The following is a 15,617-nucleotide window of genomic DNA, read 5'->3' on the forward strand; positions in this document are numbered from 1 at the left end:
AAACAAAACAGAAACTCACTGAGGCTGCGTTAAAAAAACAAAACGTTCTGTTCAATTCAAGTTGCAGAACAAATGAGTCACAGAATTAAGATAATCTACGTTCATTAAAATCTTAATAAGGGTTGTTGAGGTTTTTTTTACGAGATCTAGTTAAGTAACGTCAGGACAAGCTGTGACAAAGAGCACGAGCCGTTTATAAAGCAGTGCAGGTGACTGAGCAGCTTTTGTGAAAAGGTTAAATAGGTGCGGTGGTGGTTTAGTGCAGGATGTGACACATCATCGTCCTGCAGGTGAATTAAAGGAACATCCACCGTCGGTCTGAACTCTTCTGCAGCTCCTCTCCAGCTTCACTAATTCATCTTCTCTTCATGGTTTCAGAGCATCACTTCACTTTAATCCATCTGCAAACTCCTTGTTCTTGTTTTATTCTTATTTTTCATTCATTTTCTCGTTCATATCAGTCAGTACGTTTACATGACACTTGAAAAAACCGAATTATTGCGTTAATCCGACTATAACTGGACAACTGAAGTGCATGTAAACACCTTAGTCAGACTGAAATCTGAATTCTCCAACTCCGATTAAAACACCCAGATGATGCGATTGGAATTTGATTTTCTCCGTCATGTATTCGCCTTAGTCGGAGTATAACTGGACAATGCATGTGCGCATGCTCCACAACAGTAGAGATGGCACCAAGTGGAGCAGAGAAGCCGCCGGAACCCGGAAAAGTAAAGAAAAAAACCCAACGTCAGCACAGATTCAATGCATTTCACACAACGCCACCAGCAAGAGAGTTTTATTTTGAAAAAAAAAAGAGAGGGAGAGGAAAAAAGGAAGCCCGTATCCTTTTCTCAGCGCAAATCCGGCGCAGACTGGCGCGTCTGGTTGGGAACTGCAGTTGAGAATTTATTATTAAGCTTATTAAGTTGTTTATATTCAGTTTTTTACGAGGTGACAGAAAAGTCAACAGGACAGGGGGATTTTCTCAGTTGCATGTAAATTGAGACAAGGACAGAAGGCCGATTAGACGCCAAAAACGAATTTTGAGCATAGCTCGATTAAGCTCTGCATGTAAACGTACTGATTGTTGCATCTTATATATTTATATATCGTATAAAGCAATATTTCTGTGACTTTCTTTTTTCCTATTTGTGGAAGGACCCCCTCGAAAATGAGATGATTCATCTCTAGGGGCTATCCTGAATAAATAAATAAACATTCAAAATTCACATTCAGATAATCACAGGCTGCAGGTTTGTAAAAGCACAGTGATCGTCATCGCCACCGAAACCTTCCAACGTGAGAATCAAAAAGAAAATATTTAGCTTCTATTAAAACAACTGAGACGACGACAGAGACTGAAACCACTTTATCACAGAGATCTGATACAGAGCAGCTCGAGATTCAACAACAGATTTGCTGAACAGGCCGTGATGATGCTGCTAAAAACGGGAATTTCCTCTGATGAAGTTGATTATTTTCATTGCACTGAAGCTGCAGTGATGAACACGACACAAACAAATATCCAGTCAAAACATCTATTACACAGTTTCAGCTCTACTCGACTTGGTTGAGGTCATTTTCCAGTTCTTCATCGTTCCTCCTCCTCAACGTGGGCGAGGTCGTCACTCGGTCGTTGTTTACAGATTTTCACACTTCAGTGGTAGTTTTTATAATCTATAGTTTATTTATTATATTTTTACTGAGTTCTACTTCATTATATACCTTTCTTTTCATGGATAGTGTCTTAAGCACTTTTTTATTATAGACTATGTGCCTTTCTGTGGCTTTTAACTTAAAGGGATAGTTCAACATTTTGGCAAATTGGCCCATTGCCTTAATCCCTATAGTCATAGCAGTAAGTTCGTTGCCTTTAATTGTCGGTGCAAGCTATTTTTAGAACGGCGGAGCAGAGCCGCCAGCTGCTCAGAGCTACGCTACCGAGGCTCATGGGATTTCTTGGTTTCCCTCATCAAACTCATCAAATACGGGGCGGTGCGTGGCGCAGTGGGTAGAGCGGCCGCCCCACGTAGAGGCTACAGTCCTCGCCGCAGGCGTCCCCGGTTCGAATCCCGCGTCGGGCAGACCTTTCCTGCATGTCATTCCCCCTCTCTCTGCCTACCCCTTTCCTGTCTATCTCTACTGTCATCACTATCAAATAAAGGCAAAAAAAGGCAGAAAAATATACTTTAAAAAAAAAAAAAAAACTCATCAAATACACAATCCAACAACTCCACAACGCTCTGGTGGACAAGTTGTGACCTGCACATTCACCACGCTATGAGATAATGACACAACGTTACCAGACTGAGTTGTTTTAGAGGGAAATGCAGAGACTGCTTGATGAAAAACTGTCCCCGACGGGAACGCGCATCAGCGGTTTTGCATGAATTCAATGACCGGCAGTCGGTCGACGTCACATTTTAGTATTGGCTCTGCTTGCTTTGAAACCTCGGCCAGGGCATTACCAAAAGAAAAGTTGAGTCGAGTTGAGCTAAGTAGCGCTAGTGGAAAAGGGCCAATATGTATTAAAAACTAAAACTATTAGGCCAAAATGTGGATTTCATTTCATATTTGAATCTTTGGCCCCCAAGAAGGTGTCTGGCCCTTCGATGAATATAGTTTGTGTGGCGGAACGAGAAAGAAGAGTTTGCAGCAGACAGTTGTCAAAACCTCAAAAACATGTGCATCAGCTTCACATCAGTAAAACAAAATCCAGTCTGGAGCTTTTTACTGAGAGGAAACAAAAGCTCTTTTTTTTTTTTTTTAATACGACCGCTCCTTTGTCTCATTATTATTATTATTATTTTGGCTTTTATCACTAAGCAGAAGACAAACATACATCCAATTCAGTCTGTGGTGGTGACAGTAGTAAACCACATGTATGTTGTTTTTTTCTTTTGTTATTATATTATTATTTCTCACGCTTCAACCAACCAAAGAAATTAAAACATTCCCAGAACAGCTTGTTGAGACGTTTGTCACAAGTTGTTCTTTTCCATTTCATTTCATTTCCAATCGTCCGTGCCGCCTCCCTCTCTCCTTCTTTCTCTCTCTGTTTCTCTTTACTGGGAATCATCAGATAAAAAATCCCAGCAGCGAGTGATTTCAAAACTGGACACAGTCTCATCTCGATGCGTCGTCGCTCCGGGGTAAAATCCCAGGACGGATCATTCTTTCCTGTTGACACTTCGGGGCTCGGCGCTCCTGTCGGGACTTGCTCAGGTGAACTAATTGGAGGCGCGATGCCTCTCCCTTCTCTCGGTGGCGGTGACAAAAGAAGAACCAGTGGCTGCTCACCGGTTCGACTCATTTTCTTTTTTCTTTCTTTTTTTTTAATTTGGCCCGTCTGTTTAAAAAAGAAAAAGAAAAGTGTCTGTGACTGTGAGTGACTCAAAGTGACAGCTGCTGTTTTTAAAATCATTTACAGTCGTGTCGTGTCGTGGCCTGAGTTTGACTGGGACACAGATGTGTGTGTGTGTCTGTGTGTGTGTGTGTGTCTGTGTGTGTGTGTGTGTGTGCGTGTGTGTGTGTGTGTGTTGCAGTGAGAAAGTGATACAGAAAGAATGTGGTGTGAAAGGAAATCTCACAGAATTGAGCAACAGATTCCTGTGAACCTGTTTGCCTCGACATGTACGGAGAGGAGAGCGGAGCGGAGCAGAGAGACACTCGACTCGACAGATGAACAGAGCAGAGTCTGTGTTTGCACAACTAGAGAGAGACGATTTATTAAGATAAGATGAGATAAAGATGTGTTTTATTGTCCCGTTCAGGAAAGTGTGTCTTAGGCATGAAGTGCATGGTGCATAGGTTAATTTATTAGTTTTTAGTTTATTAGTTTATTAAAGGACAGTGTGCAATTACATTAATAATTTGCAGAAAAAAATGAAGAGATGGTTGCACCAGATTTAGGCAAGGCAAGGCAAGGCAATTTATTTGTATAGCCCGTTTTTACAAACCATTTGTCTCAAAGGGCTTTACATGGCATCACAACAACATCCTCTTCCCTTAGACCCTCACATTGACTGAGGAAAAACTCCATGGAAAACCCATTTAACAGGGAAAAATCAGAGAAACGGAGGGCAGGCCGGTTTAACAGTAGGGGAAAAGGGGGGGTAGCTCACAGCTAATTTCCATACAGTACATTTATCTTTTTTTTTAATTACTTTATGCTATTTTTCTATCCTTTTTTGACCTGAACAGTGATTTACTCATTTCTTTCTTCTTTTTATGTTTCCTATCTTCTTTTTATCTGCTGTCTAGTGTTTCTTCACTTCATATTGTTGAGTGTTTACAGGGTTTTTCCTACACACACAGGTGGGTGGGGGGAGTCATGACATGTCTGTTCTGATGACACAAGTCAGCCGTGTGTAACTCAAGCATGTGTTATTTTATAGAGGAGGGGGGGGGGGGGGCTGTATCTTGTAATATTCCCAGCTATCAGGATGTGTGTCATTCTCACTCTCCTTCTTCCTGTCTCTTTCCTGCTGTCCTTTCAAAATAAAAGCATAAAAAGCCCGAAAAAAAACCCCCAAAATAACCAAAAAACCCTGGTGTAAAATAGCATTTCCTCAGTATTTTTAATTTCTCAATGTTTTAACGTGTGTGTGTGTGTGTGTGTGGGAGAAGGGGGATATTTAATATGTAGTTATGTTACACTTTATTCATCCCGAGGGGAAATTTGTTTGTCACAGCAGCATAAAAGAGAAACGGGACATTTGAGTACTAAATAAATAAATAAATATATCATAAGCTATATAAAATTGTACAAAAAATAAAATACATGGGCCTAATAAAAATAATGTACTCTCTGCTGCTAATCACAGAGTGTTTGTTGGTCGACAAACAAAAGATAAAAGCAGTTTTAAAGTGCAAAGGGGATAAAAGTGCTACAGCCGACAAAGACCAACAACCTTACATTACAGACATTACGTAGATGTGTATCTACGGTTTTATTTATGTAAAGCACTTTGTCCTGCTTCTCTGTGCATGGAAAGTGCTTTATAAATAAAGTTTGATTTGACTGAAAACAACAACATAACCGTAATAATAATCAGCAAAGACTGTAGACAATATACAGTAGTGCCTGAGAATAAAATGCATTATCATGTGCTAACAGTAATAGAATATGATGCATTTCAGTGCATATAAAGTTTGTGAGATATATTATATTATAAGTATTAATTAAAATAGTTAAATTAGAAATAAAGTAAAAAGAAGAAATCAAGAGCAGCAAGTGTTTGACAGCCGTACCACATCTGATGATGCTTTCCAGCACCGCCGTGTAGAAATCAAGATGTCTGTGTCTGTGTCACCAAAAGTGAGCCTTTAATTGTGTGCAAATGTGACTTTGTGTGTGTGATTTCATTGTGTATTATGTTGTTGTTGTTGTGCAGGAGTTGACAGGACGACTGTCAGATGATTATCCTCTTTTCCCCGGAGAGAAGCCTCCTCAGATCCGCAGACGAATCGGAGCCGCTTTCAAACTGGATGCACAGAGCATGCCCCGAGCCGCAGAGGTACAGACACAACTTACACACACTGCTGTTATTATTATTATTTAAAAAACACTGCATATATATACAGCTCTGGGAAAAAATTAAGAGACCACTCTTTGGATTTTACTATTTGTATGTTTGTGTTTGAGTGAAATTGAACATTTTTGTTTTATTCTATGAACATTTCTCCCAAAATTGAAATAAAAAGATAGTCTTTTAGAGCATTTATTGGCAGAAAATGACAACTAGTCAAAATAACAATGATGTTTTAAGTCTTTTCAGACCTTGAGTAATAATAATGCAAAGAAAACTTTTCTTTACATGTTTATATTCATTGCTTAACAACACAACACAAATATTTTAACTTGGGAAGATTTTATTAATCAATTTTGGTGGGATAATGTCAATGTTTAATCCCAGCAGTGTTTTTTATAATCTTCTGTCTCATTAAGTCGAATGAGTTGTGTGAGTTTTTTTTAAACTGGAAACTTAAAGGGATAGTTCAACATTCCCTTTAAGAAATACAGAGACTGCTTGATGAAAAACTGTCCCTGAAGGCAACGTGCATCGGCGGTTTTACATGAATTTCCCTCTAAAACAACTCTGTCTGGTGACGTTGTGTTATTATCTCATAGCGTGGTGAATGTGCAGGTCACAACTTGTCCACCAGAGCGTTGTGGAGTTGTTGGATTGTGTATTTGATGAGTTTGATGAGGGAAACCAAAAAATCCCATTATCCTCCGTAGTGTAGCTCTGAGCAGCTCACGGCTCTGCTCCGCCGTTCTAAAAATAGCTTGCAGCGGCAATTAAAGGTAACGAACCTACTGCTATGACTATAGGGATTATGGCAATGAGCCAATTTGCCAAAATGTTGAACTATCCCTTTAAGAAACATTTATGAAAGTGGTCCCTTATTTTTTTCCAGAGCTGTATATACGTATATAAAACTTGTTCCCAGAGTCACACCGTTGTCTGTATTTTTACATTTTCTCTGCAGGAGTCCCAGCTGAGTCTAGTGGACGCCGAGTTGGCTCTGCAGATGAAGATCTACGAGGCGGCGAGGAAGCTGTGTGAGGAAGATCACCTGAGCAAAGCCGTGAGAAAGAGTCGACTGCAGCAGCGAAAGAGGGAGGAGAAGAAGCTGAAGCAGCTGCAGGAGTCGGCCTTTCAGCTGCGGCTGGAGCACGGACGCTCGTCACCGCTCCCCGCTTTTAACATCAGCATTACGCAACAAGGTGAGAGACAGAGAGAGAGACAGAGACAGAGAGAGAGAGAGACGGCCTTTCATCATCCAGTGGACAAGGGCGTGAAACTGATCCGTCACCTAATGACTCAAGACATTTGAACAGAGTTAGTACATGTGAATTAAAACATTTGTTCTGTGTCTGGTTTTTTGTTTTGTTTGTCTCAGATCTGGGAACGTCTGACGACAGCTCGCTGTCTGACTCTGTGGTGCAGGACGAAGGTAAGACTCGGTCCGGGTCTGGTAATTACAGTGAAATTCTTATGTACCTTTGGTCATTTGCATAACATAAATAGAGATGCAAGAAAAATAAAAAAGGAAAGGGAAGGATATTTAAAACCAAAAAAGGTTGGTAGTAAATTTAAAAACGTAAAATAATAGTGCAATGGCAATCAATATAAAAAAGAAGAATGTAACAGTGCATATCTTTGTATGTACAGGTATTTTTATGTTATTAAAATGAAAGTCGTGTATGGAAGTTGTGCATGGAAGTGTTATATGTACAGTATAATAAACTTAAAAGTATAATAAACTTAAAACAGTCAAAAGCTTCAGGTTTTACTGACTAACTCCTTAATAAGTAAATTAGGTAATAATACAAAATAAAATCTATGAAACCTAAACTGTATCTTTTCCGTTATTATTATTTTTATACAAAGGTTTTTATCGACTAGTGCTTCAAGTGTAATATGTTATTCACATGTTTGAAATAAAGTATTCATTCATTCATTCATTCATTTATCACCATAGTGTGGACTATTCCTGCTGGGGTCCATTTAAAAGACAAAACAAACACAGCGAAATAATCAAGCAATAAAGTCACACAACACACAAAAATACACAATATTAACAAAGATCACATGTTCGATCAATACAGTTAAGTAATAAAATTGGTCTGAAACATAATTTCTCTGTGTTTTACAGCTTTTTTTTTTGAGTTTTTGAATCTTGATTTATTTTAAAGTAACAATTAGATGAAGGAGAAGTCTATTGCAGTATGACAAGGCTCTCAATAAGAGTTGGTTAAGGGTTTAATGGATATACTGTATACGAACCTCCAGATGTTAAGAATAAATTAAGAAACAGTGAAGGAAACAACACAAACAAAATCAGACAAATTCTCTTCAGGAGAACATATTTTGTGATAAAACACTCTGTATAATTTCTATGTATTTGTTTTATTCTCCAGAAGTGGCGAGTCAGTCTTCACAGCCGTCCTCAGGTCTCCCTTACTCAGCAGAGACAGACGCTCCTCTTCCTCTTCCTCATCCTCATCATCCTCCTCTGACTCCTCTCCATGTGTCATCACCGTCCTGCTCCTCCTTCGACGCCTCCTCCTCCTACTCGTCTCCTCCGTCCGCGGCGCCGCTGACCCCGAGTCAGTCTCCGCGTCCGAGCCTCCTCGACTGCTCGACCCCGGTGGCGTCCGAGGCTCCGCCCATCCAGCACTCGCCGTGGACCGAGTCCAGTCTGGACCAGCCGTACCAGAAGAGCAAGAAGTCGCGCTCCTCCTCCACCAAGACCAGGTGATAATAATAATAATAACGTCCAACTAGCGGTGGGCGATATGGCAAAAATATCATATCACGATTTTGATTTAATCACGATCTTAAATCGAAAAAAGGAAAAATAGACAATTTAGGCCAAAGAACCTTTCTGAATAGATTTTAATCTAAATAGTTGCAGTTTTGCCAACATGTGCAAACAACGTAAACATACTAGAAGGTAAACAACAACACTCTGATAAAGTGCACTCTTGCAACATAAAAGGTAGCTTTCAATAAACATGAAAGTAAAATATCAATGAAGACATTACTGTTTGTTTTATTCAACACAGTCATTTTAACAGGATTTTAAGTATATCAAAACACTAAATAGCTGATTGAAAAGGGTCAAATAAAGTAACTGTTGTTATCTCTTTTAGCAAACTTTGCAAATGTCCTTTGTTTGCGCTTTGCAGCATAGAACTGCAATTTATAGAATGTGCCCCAGACGATCCTACGATCTCTGCACTTTGGCAGATCGTCTACACGCTCTAATCCTTCACGATCTAATATCGCCGTATCGCCCAGCCCTACGTCCAACACTCATCCTCTGTTTACTGTTCATCATCATCATCATCATCGTTAGAAAGAAAGAAACACAGACAGACAGAGCTGCTTCAAAGTTTGTGAACCGTCCAAACACGGCGCAAGTAAAGTGTGCCTTTATTTATCAAGCGTCTTAGAGCGTCATTGAGGAATTGCCGTTTTTTACATTCTGGACCTTATTTCTAGCATGAAATACGATCATTTACTTATCTGTACAGAGGCAAAGAAATACATGAATAGGGCTGAGTTTAGAAGATCGATTTTCCAATTCATATCGATCTTCATTTTAAAGATCCAATATCGATTCATAAAATTAGGGATGTCCAATACGCCCATGTTGTCCAGCACCTTAAAGGGGAATTGCCATTTTTTTAAAATACGGCATAAAATACGATAATTTCCTCACCCAGATAGCTTTGGTGTCATTACAAGTCGTTGTGATGAAATGAGCTCCAGCCGAGAGCCGCGTATATCCGTATAATGGAGTCTACAGGGCAGCAGAATGCAGCCTCTAAATAATACATTATCTGCAGAGAAACTCCTTCATTTCACCAATATTTAGTTATGATAGGCTAGTGCACTGCAAAAACTCAAAATCTTACCCAGAATATTTGTCTTATTTCTAGTCAAAATGTCTCATTTCTAGTCAAAACTAATCTCATTATACTTAAAATAAGACTAATCACATTAAAAAGTAGCTTGTTTTTAGACACTTTTTACTTATTTCAAGCCTATTTTCACTTGAAACAAGTAGAAAAATCTGATAGTGGAGCAAGTTTTTCTTTCTTATTACAAGCACAAAAAACTTCCTTTCACTGGCAGATTTTTCTACTTATTGCGAGTGAAAATTAGTTTGAAACAAGCGGAAATGTTAATTTTTAGGTGATGAGTCTTATTTAAAGTGGAAAGAGATAAGTTTTGACTAGAAATGAGACATTTTGACAAGAAATAAGACAAATATTCTTGGAAAGATTTTGAGTTTTTGCGGTGTGCTACTCCCCTCTGAGTCCGGGGTTAGCTGTTATCAACATCCGGGGTCTGTAGGTTGACCTACTAACCTCTGACCTGGATGATGTCATCTCTGAGCGCCGCCCGGCTCATTCTGACAATAATCATTCTGCTTCGGCATTCGGGTCCATTTTTATCTCAACTAGCCGGAGCTTTAGTGAGTCCAGGTTGAGGAGAGGAAGCCTGTGGAAGCTGAACTTCATCCAGCTGCTCATTTTGTTCTGACAAGTCAGAAACACGCAGAAACGGACCGTAGCATTAGCGGTAGCAACAAGCCGCACCGCACCGCGCTGCGCTCAGAGATGACATCATCCAGGTCAGAGGTCAGTAGGTCAACCTACAGACCCCGGATCAGTGCAGCTCGGGTTCACTTACTCTGATTCCATGTTTTTCAGACTCTGCTGGCTTCTCACACAGTTCCTTCTAAACAAGGACAAACATAAACCTGACGTTTCATACAGTATATAAAAACTGGTGATGATAAAATAAGAGAATCATGGTAAAAAAAAACAAAAAAACTAAACAACTTAAGGGGTTCACCAACTTTCAAGCAGCACTGAATGTGTGTGTGTGTGTGTGTGTGTGTGTGTGTGTGTGTGTGTGTGTGTGTGTGTTCCCAGGGTTTGTAGTTGTATATGTTGTAGTAGTCGATGGTAAAGATAACACAAGAAACACAAGTCAAGTCTAGTTCATTTCATTTATGTTGTGCCAATAATCCGCAGCATCAATTATGATCTGCAGGCGTTTTACACACAGATCAGTGTTTACAAACCTCACAGTTCCCACAAAGAGCAAAGAGCAGGAAAAACATTCATCTTCATCGTGGTCGTCGTGCTGTTGCTAACAAAGTTTTACATCTTTTTTTTATTATCAAACGTTTGATATTATTTGTGGGTCAGGTTGTCTTGTCTTCTCTTCTCTTCAGTCTCGCTTCCCTTCAACTTTTAAGTATTTACCGACAGTAATGTGCCTTTGTACGCAGCATTAACAAAAAAAACGCCATAGACACAGTGATGGTGCGTTCAAGGCAGCTCGGAAACACAGGAGTGAAACATTTGAGTGTAACCATAGGCTTTATTTTTCCTGAATGCAGACACACGAGGAAAAATACAGTTATTTGATCCCCTTCACTTGATTAAAATGTAAATTTATATGATGAGATTATTTCTGGATGTTTTGTTGATATTCATGATGTCACCATAAATACTCTAAATTGTCCATTTCTTTGTGACTTACAAAATCAGCAGGAGATAAAAGACTTATTTTCCGATCTCTACATCCGAGTTTATCTGACACACTGAAGCCACCGACTGTTTCCTATAAGAGGCAGAAACCTCAGACTGAACCAGATTGGACCGGTTGAGCTGCAGAGGAACAGACTTAATGACTAAATGACATTTACATTAATTATATCTGCAGCAGGCGTCAGACAGGATCGTACAGGAGAAGGTGCAGCTGCAGATTTATACAATAGTTGATCAGTGTGAACGTCGTCAGGGTCAAAATTGCATCCTGCACTTTTTCATTTCAGATAATGCCACAGTTTCTCCCTGGAAACTGTGGCAACTAGAAATGTTTTGTGTTCAGAGGTGAATGTCTTTGGTTTGCAATGGAACAAAACAAAAAAACTGAGGCATTAAGGACAAAATTATTGGTTGAAAGTGTGATCTTATATTGCCAGCACCTGTTAATTGTCACGGTGAGTTAAAAGACAAATGAAAGGAGCATCACATGCTTCAGTGATCCAGTAATTGATTTCTTTCAGTTTTGAAAAGGTGCCAATCATTTTCTCCAGTTTCCATTTTTAAGGTTCTGTGTCTAAAATGTCAGATTTTACTTTATTACTTCCTCTGTTCTTTTGTTGTTATAAAGAAATACACGTCTGAATATTAAAACATTTTGTAGTTGCAGTGATTTTCAGTGCATTATCTGAAAAAAAAAAAAAAAAAAGTGCAGAGGTGCCAGTATGTTTGTGTCTGTGTTGTTGAACGTCCAACGCTGCCACCTGCTTTCATTCAGCTGCTGCTGCACCGGTCTGGTCTGGTCTGGTCTGGTGTGAAGCCCGGAGCTGTAAATCTCAGCTCTTTAAGCTCTTTATCATGACGATCAGTGTGATTCAGGTTTTATTGACCGGTAGCAGATCTCAGATCTCTGTAGTAAAACCTCCAACCTCTGATAATCACTGTTCACAGTAGTAGTCTACTTGCCAACAATGAGTACCAGGAAATGTTGAGTACCCCAAAGTTTTATGTTAGAAATATATAGTATGGGTCCCCAGTATTCAGAAACTGCCGGATGCTAACTTATATATATTGGGCAATTAGCATAATTGACATAATTAGCATAAATTAGCATAATTGCCTATATGGGCAATATTTCAACAAAATTGACTTGGCTGATCTGGGCAATATTGGAGTGGTTTTAGGGGTTATTGATGATGCTGAATCCATTTCTGACATTTTCAAAATTCAAAATGGCTGTCTAAACCGGAAGTGACCAAGTGAAATCCATCAAAATCAGCCCACTGGCGGTTAAAATCTGGTCACTTCCGGTTTGGACAGCCATTTTGAATTTTGAAAATGTCAGAAATGGATTCAGCATCATCAATAACCCCTAAAACCACTCCAATATTGCCCAGATCAGCCAAGTCAATTTTATTGAAATATTGCCCATATAGGCAAAATATGCTAATTTATGCTAATTATGTCAATTGTGCTAATTGCCCAATATATATAAGTTAGCATCCGGCAGTTTCTGAATACTGGGGACCCATACTATCTATTTCTAACATAAAACTTTGGGGTACTCAACATTTCCGGGTTCACAATGGGGCCCTATGGGCTGGCAAGTAGACTATGTATGAAATATTCAGGTCATAAATTGTCATCTATACCAAATGTTTGCGTTTATTTTAATCGTTTTTTGTTTTGTTTTGCTTTTTTTTCTATTAAAAATGACACGCTAACATTTAAATTCCTACCAATTCAATGTTACGTTAGTTAAATGGACCAGTATCTGTGTATACACCTTTATTTTTGCGCACATCTGCCGATACGGTTCCAACATAATTTTTTTGGGAAAGTGGCGGTATTTAGGAATCTTTACGATTAAATATTTGTGGCGTTTAATACCACGATTGATTGTGAAAACAAGTAATCGTGAAATCCCTAGTTCACAGTCACCGATGAGTTTCACAGGAAGAGAAACAAACTGCAGCTTCTTTGTCCTGAATGGTTTTAATGCACAAACTGAGAAAAACTGATATGTGTGTGTGTGTTTCTGTGTGTGTGTTTTTCACCAGCAGTCCGGCCAAGTCGGAGCTGCTGCCGCCGCTGGAAGCCTGTCTGGCTCAGTCTGCTCTGCCGGTGCAGCTGTCCCACCTGAGGCTGAGCCGCGCCCAGTCCAGCAGCACACCGTCCACGCCCGAGATGCGCGTGCACAGACAGCTGTCACTCAGGTACGACGGCCGCACACACACACACCTGCAGACACACACTGACACACACACAGCGCCGTTATTGTGTTATTTGGTTTTTACAGTTTAGTTTTAGTCAGATAAAATGTTTTAGTTTAGATTTCTGTTTTTGATTTGTAGAAGTTTCTCTGTGAAGTTTCTCTCTTTAACATTTGTGGGAGTTTTTCCCTTTTAGTCGCCTCCTCCTACAAATGTTCCCATCAGTCCTCACACAATGATTCATTTACTTTCATCTACCTGGGGGGGTCGTGCTGGAAATAGTCCCGTGTTGAGCTGTGGAGTTTTCTTCCTGCAACATTAGACATTTCTATGAAAATAAAGTTGATTTTATCTGCAGTTCAGTTTAGCTTCAGTTAGTTTTGCATTGTTCATTGTAGTTTTTATTTAGTTTTCTTTCTTTCTTTTTTTGTAATGGTTCAGTTAACTCAATTATTTTTTCACTGCTAGTTTTAAGTTTTAGTGAACTATAATAACCCTGATTCACACATGTGATTAAGTGCAGGACACAGTGATGTCATTAAGTTTTTATTTCAGTTCAATTCAAGCAGAATCATCATATTCATCATGGTTTTTTCAATATAAAGTGTTTCTCATAAGGACACGATGACAGTTTGGTTAATTTGTGGAATATACATCCAGTGGGGCGTCACAATAAAAGCAGGCATACGGTAATGTGTTAATTCCTGACAGGAGATTTGTTATTAATTAGTTAGTTGTTATTATCGGAAATCGGAAATTAAAGGGTAATTGCCATTTTTTACAATCTGGACTTTATTTCTAGCATAAAATACGATCATTTCCTCACCCAGATAACTTTGGTGTCATTACAAGTCGTTGTGATGAAATGAGCTCCAGCCGAGAGCCGCGTATATCCGTATAATGGAGTCTACAGGGCAGCAGAATGCAGCCTCTAAATAACACATTATCTGCAGAGAAACTCCTTCATTTCACCAATAATTAGTTCTGATAGGCTAGTGCTATTCCCCTCTGAGTCCACTTTTTACACCTATTTATTCTTACATTTTATTTACTCACAGACATAGATCTCTGGCCTTTTTAAAAAAAAATTATGTCCTTGCCCTTTTCTTAATCCCAGGCTTGAGCCTTTTTAAAGTGTTTTTCGTTGTGTCTTGTATGTCCTTGTGTGTTCTTTTTTTGTTTCTCCACCTGACCTGGAACAACCGTACAAAAATTCCTATGTGTGTATGCACAAATGGCAAATAAAGATTTTGACTTTGACTTGACTTTGATCAGAACGACTTGTAATGACACCAAAGTTATCTGGGTGAGGAAATGATCGTATTTTATGCTAGAAATAAGGTCCAGATTGTAAAAAACAGCAATTCCCCTTTAAGGTGCTGGACAACATTGGCGTATCGGACATCCCTAATTTTATGAATCAATATTGGATCTTTAAAATGAAGATTGATATGAATTGGAAAATCGATCTTTTAAACCCTGTTCATGTACAGATAAGTTTATTTTGCCTTTAATGTATTGTGTTCCTCACCAGGTTGTCCAACCCCGAGTCTCCACATGAGAAGGAGCGCGGTCGCAGCAGAGGACCACGGCGCCGCCTGACCGAGTACACGGTGACGCTCCCGGAGACTCTTCCTCTTCCTCCTCATCTTCCTCTTCCTCCGGCGGTGGCGAGCTACGGCTCCGAGGACAGCAACTCCGAACACTCGTTCTCGTCGTACAACAGCTCGCCGTGTCAGGAGTTTCCCTGCGACTCGCCGCGTCAGTACCAACGGTCTCCGCTGCTGCTGTCCAACACCGGCGCCGTCGTCTCCGGCAGCTACGCTCCTCTTCCTCCTCCTCCTCCTCTTCCTCATCCCTCCTCCTTCCCCCGCAGCAGCAGCAGCAGCAGCAGCAGCTTCTACCACCACAGCCCCCGACACCAAACCTACTGCAACGCCATGTACTGCCCGCCGGACGTGGAGGCGGCGAGGAGCTACTACGCACCGCAGCCGCCGTGTCCGTCCTCTAGGTACGAGTACTGATGCTGCGTTCACAGGGTTCTTACGGATCCTTAAAAAGTCTTAAAAGTCATTGAATTCATTAATCTAAAAACAAGGCCTTAATTGGCATTAAAATGTCTTAAATCAATTTTTCAAAAGGCTTAAAAATGTTAACACTTGTTAAGTGGGATTTCATGATTGTAATTAGTCTCAAATCTCAAAATAATTGGTAACATTCCGACATAGAGAAGTTAGTGGCGGCCGTCAACGCTACATTTCTCACCGCCACCAGCTCCCGAGTCAGTGTTTTTTTTTTTTTCCCGGACTTTTTATGCATTT

The 15,617-nt window shown here is 39.9% G+C and overlaps 1 protein-coding gene across 1 annotated transcript in view; it reads left to right on the forward strand.

The window, feature by feature from the left end:
• Positions 1 to 15,617, forward strand: part of inavab (innate immunity activator b) — a 38,544-nt gene that overhangs the window by 19,463 nt on the left and 3,464 nt on the right. The window contains exons 4-9 of the mRNA XM_085775694.1: positions 5,400 to 5,522; positions 6,499 to 6,736; positions 6,913 to 6,966; positions 7,934 to 8,270; positions 13,144 to 13,299; positions 14,831 to 15,307. Coding sequence (XP_085631820.1) covers positions 5,400 to 5,522; positions 6,499 to 6,736; positions 6,913 to 6,966; positions 7,934 to 8,270; positions 13,144 to 13,299; positions 14,831 to 15,307 — 1,385 coding nt within the window. The remainder of the gene's footprint in view (positions 1 to 5,399; positions 5,523 to 6,498; positions 6,737 to 6,912; positions 6,967 to 7,933; positions 8,271 to 13,143; positions 13,300 to 14,830; positions 15,308 to 15,617) is intronic.

This window comes from Trachurus japonicus, chromosome 5 (genome assembly GCF_045865225.1).
Source record: "Trachurus japonicus isolate A0001 chromosome 5, Traja_1.0".
In the NCBI taxonomy this organism is placed as follows: domain Eukaryota; kingdom Metazoa; phylum Chordata; class Actinopteri; order Carangiformes; family Carangidae; genus Trachurus; species Trachurus japonicus.